This window comes from Sus scrofa, chromosome 15, assembly GCF_054392235.1.
Source record: "Sus scrofa isolate SSC_HxYL_T2T_F1_AM1 chromosome 15, Sscrofa_HxYL_maternal_Yorkshire_Landrace_v2.0, whole genome shotgun sequence".
In the NCBI taxonomy this organism is placed as follows: Eukaryota; Metazoa; Chordata; class Mammalia; order Artiodactyla; family Suidae; genus Sus; species Sus scrofa.
Window position 1 is genome coordinate 73565884 of NC_139397.1, and position 21352 is coordinate 73587235.

The following is a 21352-nucleotide window of genomic DNA, read 5'->3' on the forward strand; positions in this document are numbered from 1 at the left end:
ATCCAGTGAGGAATTCCCACAATGGGAATCCAATAGTCTATTGATTAGAAGAAAGTCACAGGTCCTGCTACATTCAACAAACCCCAGGAGGGGGACCATGAGGGGTCATTCTAGAGTCTGTTAACCATATGGAACACAGGTACATTTGGGGGAGGGACAATGGTATAGAACATGGTACCTGGAGGAGACAGACCCTGAGTTTGGTCTGGGTAATAAACCAGATAAAGGTCTTTTTTTTAATTTTCTTTTTAGGGCTGTGCCCAAGGCACATGGAGGCTCCCAGGCTAGGGGTCAAATCAGAGCTACAGCTGCCAGCCTACACCACAGCCACAGCAATGCAGGGCCCAAGCCACATCTGTGACCTACACCACAGCTTACGGCAATGCTGAATACTTAACCAACTGAGTGAGGCCAGGGATCAAACCCACATCCTCATGGATACTGATCGGGTTCATTACCACTGAGCCACAGTGGGGACTCCCTGAAACATGTATTTTCCTTCAAGTATCCACCATGTGAGGGACTAGAGACAGAAGTGGATAAAGCAGAGACTGTCCCTGGTAACTAAGGAGAATTCAGGTTTCATTCCTGTACTATGGATGTGTTTGTGATTATACTCTGCAAATATTTGTTGAATCCTTCCTGTTGACAGGAGATATAAAGAGTAATTTTCCCTCAACCTAATCCAGGAAGAATACAGGGGATATGAGTAGTGCTATAACAGGGATACTGAAAATGCTCCATGGACATATTCTGTAGGTGGGGCAAGGCGAGGGATTCAAGGCAGGCTTCCTGGAGAAGATAAATCATTTTCCCCCAGTACAACATTGTATTATTGGCAGCATTTTGCCACATGATTGCTGAGGGGTAAAGCCTCTGGCATTCTGGCTTGAGCAAAACACTGGAAGCCAAGCTGTGTGTGGAGAATTGGTGGAAACTATTGTCGCTAGAGTACCCAGTGTTTGGAGAGGTAGGAGGGACAAAATTATTAAGGCCTTTGAACTGGGCTTAGAGGTTTGAAATATATTCTGAAGTTATGGGAACATTATGGCCGGGAAGAACAGATTCAGATAAATGCTTTAGGAAAAGAACTCTGTGGGAGTTCCCATTGTGGCTCAGTGGGTAACAAACCTGACTAGTATCCCTGAGGATGAGAGTTCGATCCTTGGCCTTATTCAGTAGGTTAAAGGATCCTGCATAGGTCACAGATGTGGCCCAGATCCCGTGTTGCTGTGGCTGTGGCGCAGGCCAGCAGCTGCAGGTCCGATTTGACCCCTAGCCTGGATACGTCCATATGATGCAGGTGCAGCCCTAAAAAGCAAAAAGGAAGGAAAGAGGGAAGGGAGAGAGGGAGGAAAGAAAGAGAATTCTGTGCAGGGTAGGTTGGGGTAGGAATGACTTGAGTGGGGTAAGGACTACTATAATCCAGACAGGAATTAATGAAAGGTTGAGCCAAGGCTATGGAAGTGGCTGGAAAGGAAGTACAGAGTACATATGGTGACTCTGGGAGATGGAAGCACAGAAACCAAAAAGAGTAAAACCAAAGGCAGAGAGAATGGTGACACCATTAATCCAACCCAGAAATCAGGAGGTGAGGCTAATCAATACAAGTGTTCAACATGTTAAATCTCAGGGGCTTGTAAGACATATGTTTGGAACTGTAGGTGTACAACTCAAGACAGAGGTCACTATGCAGATAAAACTGAGTCATTTTCAAGAATGATGCTGTAGGAGTTCCTGCCGTGGCGCAGTGGGAACGAATCCAACTAGGAACCATGAGGTTGTGGGTTGGATCCTTGGCCTCCATCAGTGGGTTAAGGATCTGGCGTTTCCACGAGCTGTGGTGTAGGTCGCAGACGTGGCTCAGATCTGACGTTGCTGTGGCTGTGGCATAGTCCGGCAGCTATAGCTCTGATTAGACCCCAAGCCTGGGAACCTCTATGTGCCACAGGTGCGGCCCTAAAAAGATAAAAGACAGAAAAAAATGCAGAAGAATGATGCTGTAAATTGTGAGAGTGTATTAAGCTACTTAGGAAGATAGTGTAGCATTAAGAGAGGGTCGGAGCCTTGGAGAAAAGAGAAGTATAAAACAGCTGAATAGGGGCAGAAGAAGAATCAGGAGAGAGTGTGGTTCTGGAGGCCAAGGGAAGACCATTTTAAGGAGGAATTCCTGCTCTTAAACTAAGCAAGGACCACTGAGTGAAGGTGAGTAGGTTAGTGGAGGGAGCAGTGTAAGAAGAGGCAGGAGCAGGCAGAGTCTAGGAGAGAGATGGCTAAAGTATATCACGTCAGTTACTTATAGAAGAAATGTGAGAAGGGAAGAGTGTTAGAAAGGAAGATGTCTTGAGAAAGGAGAGGGGGCATAGCCTTGAGCTGCCCTTTTTGTACTAAGAATGTAGCTGTGCACGAAAGGAAGAAGGGATTTGAGCCCCATTTATTTCCTATCGCAAAACTCCAGACTAATTTACCGTCTAGGAAGATTGGCGGAGGGACATAATCTCTATTATCAGACTCATTCTGCTTTCGCAGCTTTGGCTAAGACTTCCACAGCCGTATAACTCCAACACTCTACCCCAAACAAAACAAATCACCACCACCTCCCTCCGCTTCTCCGTAATCCGGAAAGTCTGAGCAGGTGCACCGCGCCTGAGTCCTGCGCCAAAGGCACCTCTCCGAGCCCGCTTTAACCCGAGTGTGCTCGGCTCCCGGCCAAGTTCCCCACGCAGCGAGGCCAGTGCAAACCCGACTGAGTCCCTTCGTTTCCGTGCACCCGAGCCTCCCATGACGCTCAAGCTTCGCGGGTCATGGCCTCAATGGGGACATCAAGTCCCACACGCAGCGCGGAGAATCCAGTACAGTCCGGAAAACCCTCAGCCCTGCCTGCGGCCCCTTCGGTACGCTGCAGTCGGCCTCCATTACCCTATTCCCGCGCCGCAACTCCCTCGGAAAAATGAAACCTGGTGCCATCACATGAGGCAAAAGGGTAGCAGCTTTTCACTAGGCCAAGAAAAACGGCAGAACCGTCGCTAAATAGCTAAGGGGTGTGTTGCTTCGGCCGGGTCGCCAGGACGCCCCGCCCAGGCCCGCCTTCTCAGCACCAGAACTACCTTTCCCAGAGGCCTCTGCAGCCCCGAGGGGCAGGCCCGTCCGCTCTCCACTCATATTGAACGGTGATTGGCTTTCCCGGATGAGGGCGGGGCCTACCCCAGCCAGTGGGTGAGAGGCTCGTTACGGCGGCGGAAGCAGCGGCGCTGGGCAGAGGGGTGGGGGACCGAGTGCTAGCGCCTCGGCGGCGGCGGCGGGTCCTGGAGCCCGAGGACGTCGGCTCCGCAGGCGGAGAGCGCACGGGAACCAGCTCGAGGCGGCAAGGCGGCCACTCGGCGCAGCACTCAGGTAATGGCGGGACGTGCGCCCAGGAGGGGAGGGAAAGGGGAGGGGAGGAGACGAGGGGGCGGGGCGGCCGAGCCGGGCTGCAGCGTCCGTCCCGCTGCGCGTCCCCAGAGAAGGGCAGCGGTGCCTCGTTTTCTGCGGCGCGGACCTGTACTCTTTCGTGAACTGAGCACGGCAGTTGGGCCGGCTGCAGGGGCCGGGTGTCCTGCGACAAGGAATGGAAAGCCGTCGGGAAGGCTGGGCTGAGTTGGGCTTGGGGGCGTGGCGGGCGTGGGCCTTGGCGGGGAAGCTGAGAGGCCGGGGGAGCGCGGGCGGGCGGGCGGCCCAGGGAGTTTGGCTCCTGGAGCAGTTTAAAGTGACTCTCCACATCCGGGCCCTGCGCCCGCCGCTTTCAGACCCCGACCGAGGCGGGGCCTCCCAGCTCCCCGCCCCTCTCGCCGGCAGCTCTTGTCTTCCTCTGCCATTGGCTCTTCCTCGGGGGGTTTGGGCTGCCCTGGCGAGGCTCGCGCCTGATTGGCTGGCAGTCGGCGGGAGGGTGGGGCGGGATCACAGCGCGCAGGCCGCGGTGGATTGGTGCAGGCCCTGGAGTGACGCACCCGGCGTGGGGCCAATGGGCGGGCGGGGGAGGTAGGAGCAGGTTCGGGGAAGAGGACTGGAGCAGAGCGGCGGCCGGGGGGCCGGGGTGAGTGGGGTCGGCGGGACTGGACAGCGACGGGCCCGAGGGGCGCTGCGGCACGAGCGGTCCTCGCGATCTCGGAGCCCAGCGCTGCCACCGCATTGGGTCCTCCGCAGCACCCCCGGCCCGGCGAGGTTGAATTAGGAGGGGCGGGCGGCGGCTGCAGGTAAAGAGGCACACTGGTCCTGGGGCTCCTCAGAACGCCTGCCCCCCTCTCCAGAGGATTCAGAGACCCGAAGTATCAGGAGACCTGTGTTCTCTGATCTCGGCGGTGGGCTTCACGGTGGGGGGTAGGATTGCGGGCTAATCAGGGATATCGGCAGAGCTTGGCTCCTGAGCGAAAAGTGGGGGTAGATTTTAGAGAAGGTGGTGAAGGTCTCAGTTCCTTTTGGCTGAGCTGGGGTCTGTGAAAGGGGCGGGAGATGGGGGGGTCGGAGAGAAATCTGTAAATGGAGCCTGTGCAGGATAGCATTGAAAATCCCTTTTGCGTCAGGTCTTGATGTAAGGTTTCTGATCCCGTCTTAGGACAGGGCTCTGCCTTCAATTTCTCCTGTGACACACTGATGACAATTCAATTCACCTTGGTATGAAGCTTAAGTCTTTCAAAGGCACATGCCACTTGTCAGGAAACTTTACATGTTTACATAAATGTTGCGTTAATACCTGTCGTGTGACTGTTGTACAGGATGCAATGTGGACTTTTTAGTGTGGCAGTCCACAAGTATTTTTGGGGGAGGTGTCACAATATCTCTCAGAACCATGTAAACGATTTTACGATTTTGCCATTAACTGAACCTATGTACATCAGAAACTTAAAGAAGTTAGACCATTTATGCACTGAATGTTGAACACAAGTGCTGTTTTAGATGAATGATGCTGCATTTGCTCCTCTAAGGGAAGATATAGGCACTAAAGATGATTTAATTTTCATTATTGGTTACAATCTCAGAATCCAGTAATAACCATATGACTATGCACTGCAGGTGGAAATGAGTTCTCAACAGTTTCCTCGGTTAGGAACCCCTTCCACCGGGCTAAGCCAGGCTCCTTCACAGATAGCCAACAGTGGTTCTGCAGGATTGATAAACCCAGCTGCCACAGGTGAGACGTGTGATATTCTATATTGCTTCCTGCTTTAAAGATATTGACAGTTTTCTACTTTAAAAATTAGCAAATTCCTTGTGGGATCTGAGTGAATACTAGGTTATTGAATTTGAAGAAAGAATATATTACAATTCTAACATAAATGAGACTTTTTTCCCCTTTTTTTAACTGCTTGATTCACATGTACCAGAGTGTACATAAAACGTATAGTAAACCACATCTACAAGAACTATTTTTAAAATATTTTAATGTGTTCATATTTAATTTAATTAAGGCTCAGGGGTATAATAGTAATGCCATGAGGGAGCACAGAAGTATATAATGCATAGGTCTTGCCTTTTAGGTGCTTACTATCTAGGAAAAAAAAAATCTTTATCTTTAAGATATTTATACATGTATATTTATCTTGGCTTTTAGTTGTACACTCTTTGAATTCTGTGGATCAGTGGTCCTCAGCTGGTGATAATTTTGCCCCCCTAGGGATTTGGCAGTGTCTGAATATATTTTTGGTTGTCACAAGTAGGGGGTGCTATTGGCGTCTGATATTTATAGGCCAGGGGTGCTGCTCAACATCCTACACTGCGCAGAGCAGCCCCCTACAACAAAGTATCCAGTCCAGTCAACAGTGCTGAAATCTAGCTACTCCTTCAAATAATCTGTTATATGTATCAAAAAGATGACATTACAAAATGAAATAAAAATACTCCTTTTTCTATTCCTTTTTTTACTGCCTAATTTCTTTGTTCCTTATCTTGGTAAATGGTACTACCATCTACTCATTGCTCAAACCAGAAACTCGGGCATCCTATTTAATTGGTCTGTCTTTGGAGTTCCCATCATGGTGCAGTGGTTAACTAATCCGACTAGGAACCATGAGATTGCGGGTTCGATCCCTGGCCTTGCTCAGTGGGTTAACGATCTGGCGTTGCTGTGAGCTGTGGTATAGGTTGCAGACGCGGCTCGGATCCCCAGTTGCTGTGGCTCTGGCATAGGCCTGTGGCTATGGCTCCGATTAGACCCCTAGCCTGGGAACTCCATATGCCGCAGAAGCAGCCCTAGAAAAGGCAAAAAGACCAAAAAAAAAAAAAAAATGTTCTGTCTTTGTCTCTTACCTGTGAACTGTGGCCCTTTGTTTAATGTTTCAGCCTCATTTTCTATTACTTTTTCTCCTTCCTGCCAGTTTCATTTTTGTTACAAATTTATTTTAGTTCTGTTTAGACTGAAAGTATGTGTAAGCTCCTTTATTCCTCCTGCTTAACAGTAGCTACTCATATTTTCTGAATGAATGATAAAAAGTTCCTAATTTTCTTGATCTGGGGACATCAAATATTCTGGTTTGGGGGTGTTTTATTTTGTTTTTTTTTTCTCCCCCGCAGTCTTCTTCCTTTCCACACTTACTTATCTGACTAATTCTTTGTTCTTCTTTGAGGTTTCATCTCAGATGTCACCTTCTTGAGAAGTCTTTGCGGACTTCATTAGCCACAACAATTCAGGGTGGGATCTCCTCCTAGAATGGTCAGGACGCATCTGTCCATGCTCCTATGTGTGGCTATACTTGCCACAGTGTAGAAGTCAACACATTCTCACAGAGTCACTGAAAGTTCTTTACTCCTTAGTAAATATTTTAGACAATATTTTGTCTTTGGTATAAAATCACAGTGGAATAATTTAAAGGAGCATCACTAAAGAGAATTTTTGAACATCTCTTTGCAAGGGATTAAACAGCTCATTTAAAAGAGTTACCAGTAATTGTTAGCAGTAATTGTCCTCAAATTTTGCTGAGAAGGAAATCATTGACTTAGACCAAAATTGTCTCTAATTTTACTTCTGAGATATGTAAGTATTTTTCTCCTTCAGTTGCTCTTAAGAAATAAAAGTTTTCCTCTGAGTTTCCTTGTGGCTCAGCAGGTTAAGGACCCAGTGTTGTCACTGTCATGGCTCTGGTTACAGCAGCCCCTCAGGTTTGATCCCTGGCCAAGGAACTTCTGACTCCTGCCAGTGCAGCCAAAAAAGAAAAAAAGTTTTCCTTAAGTAGTAGAGGTCTCATCATTTCCTCTTGCTCTCGTTGGAAGAAGTAATTTGGGATGCTAAGCATATCAGGATTTCAGTACATCCTTACAGTTCAAAAGTATAGATTACAACCAGTTCTCTTAGCTACTGCTTCAAGATTCTTTTCTGATAAAAATAAACTGAAAATAAAGAATTCAAAATGCTTAGAAACAAATTATTTCAAAAAAGAGCCTAACGGGCAATGATCATGCATTATATCTTAATGAAAGCATCAAAAATCAAGTCTTTCTGGACAGATAAGTTTGGGGAAAAGTTATAAAACTGTCCGCTTTCTTTAAAATTTTAATTATAAGAAAATCTGATAGTTCCCATTGTAGCGCAGCGGAAACAAGTCCAACTAGGAACCATGAGGTTGTGGGTTCGATCCTTGGCCTTGCTCAGTGGGTTAAGGATCCGGCATTGCTGTGAGCTGTGGTGTAGGTCGAATACACAGCTTGGATCTGGCGTTGCTGTGGCTGTGGTGTAGGCCAGCAGCTGTAGCTCTGATTAGACCCCTAGTCTGGGAACCTCCATATGCTGTCGGTGAGGCCCTAAAAAGACAAAAGGAAAAAAAAAGAAAAGAAAATCTGGACATTTGGGGAAGGTTAAAAATCAATAGATAATGGAAAGATGGAAGTAAAACTGTCTTTATTCACAAACATGATCATGTGTACAGAAAATACTAAAGAATGTTTTTAAAAAGCAGTTAGAACTATTAAGCAAAATTAGTAAAGATACAGAAATCAGTTATATTTCTAAATACTAGTAATGAACAGAGAAATTTTTTTTTTACTTTTTTTTTTGTCTTTTTCTAGGGCCGAATTTGCAGCATATGGATATTCTCAGGCTAGGGGTCTAATCCAAGCTGTAGCCGTCAGCCTACACCACAGCTCAACAGCACTAGATCCACACCACAGACATAACAACACTAGTTCCAAGCCACATCTGAGACCTGCACCACAGCTCACAGCAATGCTAGATCCTTAACCCACTAAGCAAGGCCAGGGATTGAACCCGAAACCTCATGGTTCCTAGTCGGATTTGCTAATCACTGAGCCACAACGGGAACTCCGAAAAAAATTTTTGGTTTTTTTTTGCCTTTTTTCCCCCCTTTTTTTAGCATCAAACCCAAAGCATATGGAAATTCCCAGGCTAGGGGTCAAATTGGAGCCGTAGCTGCTGGCCACACCCACAGCCTCGGCCACACCAGATGTGAGCCATATCTTCTACCTACACTACAGCTTGTGGAAATGCCAGATCCTTAACCCACTGAGCGAGGCAAGGGATTGTACCCATGTCCTCATGGATACTAGTCAAGTTAAACCGCTGAGCCACAACAGGAACACCATGAGCAGTGAAAATTTTAAAATGTCATTTGCAGTAGCATCAAAAAAACACCCCGAGAAAATACTTATGAATAAATTAACAAAATGTATGTAAGATCTGTGGTTAGAAAACTATGAGAAATTAAAGACCTAGATAAATGGAGAGATCTGTTATGTTCATGGATTATAAAACTCAGTATTTTCCTTTACCCAAAGAGATGTGTAGATTCAAATACATTCTAATCAAAATCACATCAGGTACTTTCCTAAAAATTGAGTGTCTGAATCTAAAATGTATGTGGAGGGAGTTCCCGTCGTGGCTCAGCAGTAACGAACCCAACTAGGATCCATAAGGATGTGGGTTTGATCCCTGGCCTCGTTCAGTGGGTTAAGGATCCAACATTGCCATGAGCTGTGGTGTTGGTCACAGACATGGCTCAGATCTGGCATTGCTGTGGCATAGGCCTGCAGCTCCAACTCAACCCCTAGCCTGGGAACTTCCATGTGCTGCAAATGTGGCCCAAAAAAGCAAAAAAAGAAAAAGAAAAAAAAAGATTGCTCTTCAAAAGATACCATTAACAAATAAAAAAGCAAGCCACAGAATGAGAGGAGGCATTTGTGATAAATATATCTGCAAAGGACTTATATCCCAAATACATTAAAAAACCTGTAACTCAATAGCAAAAAGATAGCCTAACTTTTTTTTTTTAAGGGACAAAATGTTTGACTAGACACTTCATCAAAGATGCTATATAAAGGACAGATATGCACAGATAAAAGATATTCAACTGCATTTTTCCTCAGGGCATTGCAAATTAAAACCACAGTGAGAAACTTTGTCACATTCACTAGAATGACTAAAATTAAAAGACTAACAATACCTAGTTTTGATGTGTTTGTGGAGCAAGTAGAACCCATACATTGGTGGGAATGCAAAATAATCTTGCCATTTTAGAAAAGTTTTGCACAGTATCTTAAAAAATTAAACATAAACTTGCTGTACAACTCAGCAGTCTCATTCCTAGGTATTTACTCAAGATAAATGAAATGTATGTGTCATACATACAAAGGCTCCTACTTCATTATTCACAGATGCATTATTCATAACAGCCAAACACTGGAAAGAACCCAGATTTTATCACCTGAAGACTGGATAAGCTAAGTTTAGTCTAGCCATACAATGGAATACTACTCAACTATACAAAGAGCAGATTACCATAATATACAGTAACATGGATGAACGTCACAAGCGTTATACTGAGAATGAAGCCAGACACAGAGGACCACATATTGTGTGGTTCTATTCATACGAAATTCCAAAAAAGACAAATTGATAGTGATAGAAGGCAGATCAGCGGTTTCTAAGGCGTAGGGCTGGGATGGACTCAAAGGGGTATGAATCCACTTGTTAGAGTAAGGGAAATAGTCTATGTCATGATTTATGTTGTGCTTACAGTACTGAGTACATTTGTGAAGATTTAATTTTATACAAAAAACTAATAGATGTTACTTTTAAGTTGTACCTCAATCAGTAAAGCCGATTGATTAGAAAATGGACAAGGAAGTTCCCGCTGTAGCACAGGGGGTTAAGGATCTTGCATTGTCTCTGCAGCAGCATGGGTTTGATCCCTGTGGCGTAGGTCCCAGCTGTGGCTTGAATTTGATCCCTGGCTCAGGAAGCTTCCATTTGCCACAGGTGCAGACGAAAAAGGAAAAATAAAAATAGACAAGAGGTAGGAACATATACTTCACAAAGGAAGATATATATGAATAGCCTGTGGTCACATAAAAAGACTAGCTGTTATGGAAATATCAATGAAAACCACAGTGAGATACCCAATACACACCCACTAATGTCTGTGTATCAGGAGCAGTTGGAACGCTAAAACACTACTAGTGGGAACATAAGATGATATAACTACTTTGAAAGTACTTGGGCAGTTTCATATAAAGTTCACCGTTTGACCCAGTCATTCTGCTCCTAATTGTTGGTGAGAATGTTTGTAAAAAAGTTACTGAACTTTTTAACTATTGTAAATCTCAATAAAGTAGGTTTTTTAAAATAAAGCGGTTTTAAAAATCAAAATTAAGAAACATTCTGAGTGCCCTAGGAGAAATGTCAATATATAGCAAAATATAAAACATACAGCAGTGTTTTCTCCTAGTGTTTTTTCCTACAAGAAACTTTTTTCCTGAGGAGATGACTGAATAAGAACTGCAAGTACATATGGGTATTTACTCCAGAGTTGATAATAGCGAAAATTTGGAAATAACCTATAAGTCTGTTTATCAATGATAGGATATTTTATTTTATTTTTTTTGTCTTTTGTCCTTTGAGGGCCCCGCCCTCTGCATATGGAGGTTCCCAGGCTAGGGGTCTAATTGGAGCTGTTACTGCCGGCCTATGCCAGAGCCACAGCAACACCAGATCCGAGCCAAGTCTGCGACCTACACTACAGCCCTTGGCAACACCGGATCTTTAACCCACTTGGCAAGGCCAGGGATTGAACCTGCAACCTCATGGTTCCTAGTCAGATTTGTTTCCGCTGCGCCACGATGGGAACTCCCTATCAATGATATGATAGCTGAAAAGCTATAGTACATCCATGCAATAGAATTCCATTTAGTGGTTTTTAAACGGTGCAGTAATATATTCTGTGTTACTCAGCAATTCCACTTTTAAGTATATATCCAATAGAAATGCTGCATATGTTCACCAAAAGACACGTACATGAATATTACTGGCTCTAATCTTCATGAGTAAAAAGCTGAAAACTAACTGCCTACTGGCAAGAAAATGAATAACTTGTGATTTATTCAAGCAATGGCATACGCTACTGAGTGGAAGATCTATAGCTACGTGCAGTAACATGGACGAATCATATACCTGTAAGTGAAAGAGGCAAGATGCAACCAGGTACATTTGTTAAGAGTGCATTTATATAAAGTTCCAAGATAGCAGTGATCTATAATGTTTGAAGCTAGCATAGTGAGTATCATTGGGAAGGGATAGTGACTGGAATCAGGCTGAACAAAGAGTTTCTGGAACCCAGTAGCCTTCTGCTTCTTGAGCTGAGTGCTGGTAACTCAGGTGTATTCTGTTTGTGAAAGTTCATTGAACTATACAGTTAATACTTGTGCTCTTGTCTCTTTGAAGGTTATATTTCAATAAAAAAGTTAAATAAAAACTCTCCCCAAATTAGAGAAGTGAGAAGTATCTGAAGGCTAGTCTTTGGTCTTTTTTTTTTTGGTTTTGATTTAAAAAAATTTTTTTTATTACTCAGTGAATTTTATTGCATTTATAGTTGTACAGTGGTCATCACAACCCAGTTTTATAGCATTTCCATCCCAAACCCCCCTTGCATTCCCCCCACCCTGAAGGGTAGACTTTGGAAGCAGTTTTACTTTCTTGATAGTTTTCCAAATAATTAAAATTCTTTACATAAGTATAATCTGTATTTTCACAAAAATAGCATTAATATTGTTTTGGGAAAATTATAATGCAAATTAATATTGTCACAAACTCTTTCATTACATTAGTTCCTTGATTTTTTAAACTTAATTATTAAATATGTTACATGTTCCCATGACCCAAAATTCTAAAAGAAAAAGAGGATACAGTGAAAAGTATCTCTCCCATCCCTGTACCCTAGTCACCCACTTTTTTTCCCTTCAGGCAACCAGGATGGTCTGGAAATATGTTAGCCATATACACATACACATGCATTTATTTTGTGTGTGTTATCAACTTTTTCACTATTCTGTACCTTGCTATTTTCATATTTTTTTTCATAATGTATATTACACATTTTTCCATTAGAGTATCTAAAAAACTTTTCTTGTTTTATTTCTGTATGGTTGCATGGTAGCCTATTGTGAGTATACCATAATTTATATAGCCAGTCCCTTGTTGACAGACACACAGGTTTTTCAGTTCCTTTCCTAGTCTAGAAATGCTGAAACAAATAATCTTATATTAGGGTCATTTTACACATATGCTCTGTATCTATAGGATACATTTAAGTAAGTGGAATTGTTGAGTCTCAAAGGGTTACATGCATTATAATAACAATAGAGATTTATTTGTTTGCTCTGTAGAGTTTTTTTTTTTTTTTTTTTCTTTTTACAGCTGTACCTGTGGCATATGGAAGGTCCCAGGCTAGGGGCTGAATCAGAGCTGCAGCTGAGGCCTACACCACAGCCACAGCAATGCCAGATCCAAGCCACATGTGTAACAATGCCATATCCTTAACTGAGCGAAGTCACGGATTGAATTTACCATCCTCATGGATACTAGTCATGTTCTTAACCCACTGAGACACAGTGGGAACTCCCACTCTGTAGAGATTTACACTCAGAAATTTGTTTTGAAATATACATTCTTAAACATTAAACTATGGTTAAATTATCTTTTTAATATTAGGTTTTTATAACTTTCTAAATAAATATTTTAAATGGGATTATCTTATATCTTACAGTCACAACCATTTGAGCTCATTTTAGATAGTTGTCAGGTCCTTTTTCATAGGAAAGCCATAATATCTAAAACAAGTCCCATGTTTCATAGGTATGACTTTTGGGTTTGATGTCCTTCAGGGGAATTTTATGCCTGGATTCTCCTTATCAAGAAAGTCTCACAATCAAACAGTTTAACAGTCCTGAAACTTCACTGCAAGTGCCACTCTTGTGTGTGCTGTTATGTTAATATTGGAAGGACATGACATGCTGTTTCACCCTTAATGTCTTCACTAGTCAACGATGAATCTAGTCGCGATGCTGAAGTCACTGCCAGGGAGCACATGGGTTCCAGCAGCTCCCTACAGTCCCGTGAAGAGAAGCAAGAGCCTGTTGTGGTAAGGCCTTATCCACAGGTGCAGATGTTGTCTACACACCATGCTGTTGCATCGGGCACACCTGTCACAGTGACAGCCCCACCAGCCCATCTGACGCCAGCAGTGCCACTCTCATTTTCGGAGGGACTTATGAAGGTAATGGAGAGGTTTAAAATTACACATTGATCCCTAGCTAAAGACTGGCTAGTCTTTCTGACCATGTTCACAAAGTCTTAGGCTGTATCCTAGGATGATAGTTTTCCTTTTCCACCCATCAGTTCAGCCCTTCTCTGTAACTCAGAGGCTGCTGTTCCGCAGTGCCTAGTCTCGTGCCGCTGGGCAGTTGGCATCACAGGATCTCTTCTAGTATCCATCCATTTTGACACCAATTTTATTCAAGTTATGGTCATGCCAGTATAGCTCTTGGCATAGCATCCTTCTCTGAGGTTTTGTTTTGAAAGCTTGCTAATTTGGGGGCATCTGAGAATACCTCCTTGTGTGTTACCTTGTGGATATGTTTCAGTTCCTGGGAGTTTTTGTTTACTTCCACCCAAACTTGGGAGGCAGCATTGTATAGATGAAAGAATGTGGGCTGTAAGCCATACAGATCTGGGCTTTATTCCCAGTTCTAGTTTTTACTGTCTGTGTGGCTTTGAACAAGTGACTTAGTCTTGCTTTGTCTATTTCCTCATCTGTAAAATGGAAATGCTAGTACTTCAGTGGAAAGGCTGTGATGCTAAGAGAGAAAATACGTAAGACTCCTGGCATCTTTCCTGGCCTTTTCCAGGTTTGATTTGTGAACATATATAGAATGAAATGCATCACTAGTAAAAAGCTATTGATATGTTTCGTGTGGTTTTCTGTTTGCAGCCGCCCCCGAAGCCCACCATGCCTAGCCGTCCCATTGCTCCTGCTCCACCTTCTACCTTGTCACTTCCCCCCAAGGTTCCAGGGCAGGTTACCGTTACCATGGAGAGTAGCATCCCTCAAGCTTCAGCCATTCCTGTGGCAACAATCAGTGGACAACAGGTTTTTTTCCTCTTAATTTGCTGATTTTCAAACTGAGATGCCAAACTGTTGATCATTATTTATTGAATGCCAGCAGTACATTAGGCACTGGAATAAATAAATAAAAAGTTAAATGGTCATTGGTATCTGCAAGGGGACATGAGTAGAGTTGACACAGAAGGGATGGCATAGGGGATAAGACCAGTAGGCACAGTGGTCTTGTCCTTTAGCCTGTGTGTACCGAGCATCTGCTGTGTGTGAGGCACCACCTGCAGCATGGGATACAAACCTGGATAAGACAGCCTATGACCTTGAGCTCAGGGTCCGGTTGTGCTTAGATATAGGTACAAAACTCTAGTGGGTAGAAAACAGCCCCACAGCAGTAGTGCTTCTCTAGGTTATTCTCTGAGAAGAGCAATGTGTATCTCTTGGGCAACTGGCAGGTCCCCTCAGCAGCGTGCCAGTCGTGAACATTTACTTTGAAGTCTCATGTTTTAACTTAATTTTTTTTGAAATTGCAGTCTTCCTCAATATGTATTTGATTTATTGAAATATTTTAGATTACTTACCAATGGAAACTGAATCTCAAAACTCTTTCCCTTCAAGTTTTCAAGAAAAAAAAATGGTATTGCAAAAAGCTGCAGTGTGATTTTGTTCATTTTGTCACATTGCTGGATACTCCCAGAAGGGCTGGAATGTCCAGCTGAGAAGGGGACAAGGGCTCCAGTGTCCATCAGGGGTGGGCAAGTTTGAGGAAGGGACACTCAAGGGCGAGCCTGTTGGGTGCTGACTGGATTTACTTAGAAATCCGGAATAGCGTAAAGAGTGGGTAAGCACAGTGGAGTGTAAAGGAAACAGTGAGAATAAGAAAAGATAAGCTTTTGGCCAAGACAGAAAACAAGGGCAAAAGACTAACGTTGAAGATGAGTGTCTGAATGTGGTCTGTCACATGTGTTACCAGTGACAGGGATCCAGCAACAAGCCAGACTCAAGGCGGTTGATGAGTCTTCCCAGTCACCTACCACATGCCTGCTGACAGGTCATTATGCAGTATGCTGGGTAAAAGAAAACTGAGTGTCCTTTCCCTTGGGTGCTCACTATCTAAAAGGAACAACCTGACCCACATTTGGAGGCAGCTGACTTTCTAGAAGCAATGGCTGGAGTTCCCGTCGTAGCGCAGTGGTTAACGAATCCGACTAGGAACCATGAGGTTGCGGGTTCGGTCCCTGCCCTTGCTCAGTGGGTTAACGATCCGGCGTTGCCGTGAGCTGTGGTGTAGGTTGCAGACGCGGCTCAGATCCTGAGTTGCTGTGGCTCTGGTGTAGGCCGGCGGCTACAGCTCCAATTAGACCCCTAGCCTGGGAACCTCCATATGCTGTGGGAGCAGCCCAAAGAAATAGCAAAAAGACAAAAAACAAACAAACAAAAACAACAACAACAAAAACTCCTAGGGTGCATCCAGTAGAAGATTCGGCAGAATTCACAGTACTTAAATTCTAAAGACTTGTTCACAGGAAACCCCTAGAAAGGAGTCAGATATATCTGAGAAATTATGAAGAGAACCTAAAAAAAAAAAAAACAACTCTAGAAGCAATGGCTAAGCACCAGTGGCTAAGACCAGGCACTTGGAAATAACATCACCTCCTGTTTCTTGCAGGGACATCCCAGTAACCTGCATCACATCATGACTACCAACGTACAGATGTCTATCATCCGCAGCAACGCTCCTGGGCCCCCTCTTCACATTGGAGCTTCTCATTTGCCTCGAGGTAAAGCCTGCTCATTCTGTTCAAACTCTTGAAGTGCAACAGTAGGTATATGTTGGGTAGAAGATAACTGTAACACAAAGCGTATCCAGAATCAGCTTATTAAAGATGCGGGACAACAGAAATACACTTAGAGTAATGCACATTTTTAGCATGATCTAACAGGTGCTAATTTTAGTTGTGTTACAAGTATGTACATATGTCTATAAACTTAAAGAGTTCAGATTTTTAGAATGGTTGAAAAATTGTCCTTGATAGTAAGGAACTCCTCAAAGCTATGGTAGTCTAAACATGGTCATCAGTTTTAATAGGTGTCACAAATATTAATGCTGCATATTTTTGAAGTCTAGTGAGGGTGGTTACTCAAATCTGTTTACTCATAGCAATAAGATGAATTTATTCTTACAACTAAATTCTAAGAAGTTGTTAAGGTACTTTTTTTTTTTTTGGTCTTTTCTAGGGCCGTACCCGAGGCATATGGAGATTCCCAGGCTAGGGGTCTAATCAGAGCTGTAGCTGCCGGCCTACGCCAGAGCCACAGCAACACTGGATCCGAACCATGTCTGCAACCTATACCACAGCTCATGGCAACGCTGGATCCTTACTTAACCCACTGAGCAAGGCCAGGGATCAAACCCTCAACCTCATGGTTCCTAGTCAGATTCGTTAACCACTGAGCCACGACGGAACTCCAAGAGGTTGTTAAGGTATTAAATTTAATGAGTTTTTTCAGTTACTTGATCAGAAATCATTACCTTCTACTGGAGAGTGTAAAGTTATTGTTGGCAAAATCTGTCTAACGAATGTTATGTTACAACCTAACTTCGTGGTTCTCAGAGTGCAGTTCATAGACTGCAAGAGGGTCTGTGTCAGCTCAAAACTAACCCATCACATGCCCTTTTCTCAGTGCTGACATTTGCACTGATGCTGCAAAGGCAGTGGTGGTTCAAATGAACTCTGTCTGATGGTTAAACTGCTGGAGCCTTGGCTTGAATCCAGGTAATGTCGCCGTGCTGTGCTTCACTGTCATGTACTTGCAGTTGAGGAAAAACAAAGAAGCCAGTTTCATTTAAGGACATCCTTGAAGAAGCAGCACAGATCATTGATCTTATGAAATCTCAACCCTTGAGTGCACATTTTCTTTATTTTCTCTGTGATGAAATGGGAAGTATACATAAAGTGTTGACGCTGAATAGGAACATAAAGAGTTTATAGGGAATGTAATCAGAGCTATTTAAATCATGAGCCCATTAGGCATACTAATGAAAAACTACTGTTTTTCCAGGTGCAGCCGCTGCTGCTGTGATGTCCAGTTCTAAAGTAACCACGGTCCTGAGGCCAACTTCCCAGTTGCCAAATGCCGCCACCGCTCAGCCAGCAGTACAGCACATCATTCACCAACCAATCCAGGCACGTCAGGGTGCAGGTGGTCAGCCAGCAAGTGTGAAGTGCCTCCTCTGAGTTACTCACTCTGTTGGGTCCTGTGAAAGCCCTTTGACCCTAAGTGCCTGTGGATCTAGTCGCCAAGATCTAGGGAAAGTTGAATTATATACAGTGTCATGTGCTCCGCTGTAGGGATGTAGGAGAGAGGCGGTAAGGGAGCGCTTTCTGTAGGGGGGTAGCTGGCAGCAGGGAGTCAGAGAAGTGAAGGGGAGCAACGCTGAGCAAGGCAAGGAAGGTAGTGATGCTTGTACACAATGGAGAGTAAAGGCTAGTTAGATAGGATTAGAGTCCTAGTAAGGGATTCTAATTTGGATAGGGGTGTGTGAAACCCTGAACATATTATGCACATTTTTATACACATATGTAGGCTTGCTGAGGTCCATGCCTTTCAACTCCTTTTCAGGGAAATCTGTGGCCTTTGGCAAAAAAAAAAAAAAAAAAAAAAAGAAAAGAAGAAGAAAGAAAAGCCCTTTGGAGGCCAGACTAGTAGTCTGTTTGAAACAGCTGGCTTTAAGATGCTAAGGAAGAAAGATGATAAGTTCTAGCCCAGAGCTTCCAAAAAATAAAATAAAAGACCTTGGTGGCTAATAAAACACATTTGGAGCCTGGCTGGGGCCCCGGACTTTAGTGATAAATGGGAAAGATTGGAGGAAGAAGGGAGCCAAGGTAAGGAGCTGACCAGAGCTCACACTGTGCAGCTTTACTAGTGTAAGATGAACCGTAGCAGCAGTGCACTGGGTACGGGGCCTGGCTGAGAGAAACAGCCCAAGAGTGGGTGGAGCTTGCTCAGTTACCCTTGCGTCAGGATCAGGAAAGAGGGACTATTTGGAAGAGCTCAGGTGACTGGAAGAAATGACAGTGGACAAGCAGGTGAAGCCCAGTGCAGAACTCCTCAGTCAGGTGAAGGTTTTACACGCAAATGTAGGGGTAAGGAAAGTATCTCCATGGGAAGACACCCAGAAGGCATCAAAGCACCCTGCGTCTCTCCCAGCAAAGAGTGCTGTTGCCAGATGTTTGCCCTTAGCAGCTTGAGAGCCGGCAACTCCATCCAGCCCTGAGGAGGCCCTCTGTGAAAGGCTCCTGCTTGTGTGGTCATGGAAACTGTCTACTCCAGAACCAGCTAGATCTGAAGGGTCAGATCCCAATTTGTGCCATAAAATAGGACAGAATTTTGAATCTCATTGCATTTGAGAGGAGGGACTTCTGTATTATCAACCAGAATTGAATTTTTTTTAGATAATTCTGATTCTCAGCTTTCTAACAGCCTATCTGAAAAGAGAACAGCTTAATCAGAATGGCCTGAGTTTACTTTCATTTGAACATGAACATGCTTGTTTATAGGCCCAGGTTTCAAATCATGCTTGTGCTGTTTTTGGCATACTGTTTTATTTTGCTTTTTGTTTTCAATGCAATATTCTCTTCTCTGGGTAGTCTCGTCCACCTGTGACCACCTCTAACACCATCCCTCCTGCTGTGGTAGCAACTGTGTCCGCCACCAGAGCCCAGTCTCCGGTCATTACTACAACAGCAGCCCATGCCACTGATTCCGCACTCAGGTATATTTGGAGGTCTGAAGACCAAGCCATCCTGCTGCCCTCCCTTCTCTCTTTCCCCTTTTCCTTTCCTTCCTTCATTCCTTTACTTAACTCAATACGTATATATTGAGTGCTTTTTTTTTTTAATGAGCTATTTAGTGTTCTAGATACTGAGGGTAAAGCAGTGAGCAAATACAAAAGAAATTCCCGCCCTTCAGAGTTTCTTTTTTTTTTTTTTCCTTTGGTGTGTGTTCTTAGTTCTGGAAAATTATATACAGATCCATGTGCAAAGTTCTCTTTTGCCATTGGGTTTATTTTTATTCGTTTTTTTTTTTTTTTTTTGCTTTTTAGGGCCACACCTGCAGCATATGGAAATACCGAGGCTGGGGGTCAGATCAGAGCTGCAGCTGCCAGCTTACAGCACAACAATTCAGGATCCAAGCCACATCTGCAACTTACACCACAGCTTATGGCAAGCCAGATCCTTAACCCACTGAGCAAAGCCAGGGATTGAACCCACATACTCACGGATACTAGTTGGGTTTGTAACCTGCTGAGCCACAGTGGCAAGTCCCAGTGTTTCTATTTTTAGAAAATGACTGGAGACACATAATAAAAATACATAGTTTTTCTTGGGTGGTAAAAAGTGCTTTGGGGAAAAATTAGGTAGGGCAAATGGGCTTTGGACTGACACGGTTAGTACAGAGGGTTTGTTTCATATAAGGTGGTCAGGGAAGGCTTCATTGATAAGAATATATTTGAGCAGAAAATTGAAAGATGTCAGAGTTCCCGTTGTGACTCAGCAGTTAACGAACCCAACTAGCATCCTTGAGGACACGGGTTCTGTCAGTGGCCTCGCACAGCACGTTAAGGATCTGTCATTGCCGTGACCTGTGGTATAGGTCGAAGACATGGCTCGGATCCCGCATTGCTGTGGCTGTGGCCTCAGCTGGCAGTGACAGCTCAGATTGGAGCCCTAGCCTGGGAACTTCCATATGCCAAGGGTGCGGCCCTAAAAAAAATTATAAATAAATAAATAAAGATGTGAAATAAACCATATGATTGTCTGGGATAAGAATGTTCTAGGCATCGGAAATAGTAAATTCAAAGGCCTTGAGACAGAAGTATCTTTACCACATAAAGAGGCTGATGATAGGAGAGTGGCCAAAGGTTATTTTAGGAGGTAACAGGGGGTCCCCAGATCATGCAGGGCCTTATGAAGATGACTTGGACTGTGCTGGGCTGCAAGGGGAGGGAGGCTTTAGCAGAGTTTGGAGCAGAGCAGCACCGTGATCTAAAGTAGTTGGATCAGCTTGGTTGCTGGGGAGAGTGGCCTGTGGAGAGGCAAAACTGGAAACACTGTTCAGAAGGGTGTGGTGGGAATCCAGGAGAGAGGATTATTGGAGGTGGAAAGACTCAGTTAGATTCTGGATAGAATGTTGAAGATAATCGAGAGGACCTCTGAGGAGTTACATGTGGAGTTGGAGAGAATGAGAAAAGTCAGATTATGCCAGCACTGGTTGGCCGTGCATCTAGGAGAGTGGAGTGGCAGTAACTTGAGATAGGGAACAGGAGAAGGAGTAGGTTTGAGGGAGGAAGGTCAGACTTTGGTTTTGGGCATTTTAAAGTTGTACATGGAGATCTCCTGTGGTGTAGCAGGTTAATAAGGAGCTGGCATCATTGCAGCAGCTTGGGTCACTACTGTGGCAAGGGTTTGATCCCTGACCCAGAAACTTCCAAATGCCACCAGCATGGTGGAAAAAAAAAAAATTAAAGTCGTGCTGACTTCTGAGCACTCAGATGAGATGTTAAGAAAGATGATTAAAAAGATCAAAAGATGTGGAGAAAGATGGAGGTGTCCTGAGTGTGCAGTCTACAGAAGAGTTCTGGAGGTGGCAGAGCTGGTAAGAGGTTTATGAGAGAGGGCATGGCTCAAAGAGACAGCTCTCAGGGAAACCGTGTTCTCATGTGAGAACTGGATTTACTAGGGCAGCAAGGTAAAGGGTGCGTTCACAGAAGAGGTGGTGGAGAGAGGGGATTTTGCTGAAGATGGATTGTAAATTATCTGTAATGAAAAATTCCAAATCTCTAACTATCTTTGAATTAAGGAGATAGGTTTTTTGTTTGTTTGTTTGTTTTTGCTTTTTAGGGCTGTACTTGCAGCATATGGAGGTTCCCAGGCTAGGGGTTGAATCGGAGCTACAGCTTCCAGCCTACGCTGCAG

General features: G+C 44.1%; 1 protein-coding gene across 47 annotated transcripts in view; it reads left to right on the forward strand.

Moving 5' to 3' along the window:
- The first annotated feature begins 3218 nt into the window (after positions 1-3218).
- The window catches only part of SAP130 (Sin3A associated protein 130), a 96412-nt gene continuing 78278 nt past the window's right edge, over positions 3219-21352 (forward strand). For 9 of the 47 annotated variants that reach the window (XM_021076320.2, XM_021076319.2, XM_021076323.2 and 6 more), the window contains exons 1-7: positions 3219-3393; positions 5050-5167; positions 13297-13532; positions 14247-14405; positions 16042-16153; positions 17436-17560; positions 19025-19149. In XM_021076320.2, the coding sequence (XP_020931979.1) occupies positions 5056-5167; positions 13297-13532; positions 14247-14405; positions 16042-16153; positions 17436-17560; positions 19025-19149 (869 nt within the window). In that variant the 5' untranslated portion in view covers positions 3219-3393; positions 5050-5055. Of the gene's footprint in view, positions 3394-4025; positions 4073-5049; positions 5168-11366; positions 11462-13111; positions 13533-14246; positions 14406-16041; positions 16154-17435; positions 17561-19024; positions 19934-21352 lie in introns of those variants that run through there. The other 38 variants (XM_021076321.2, XM_084998519.1, XM_084998522.1 and 35 more) reach the window with 10 other exon arrangements.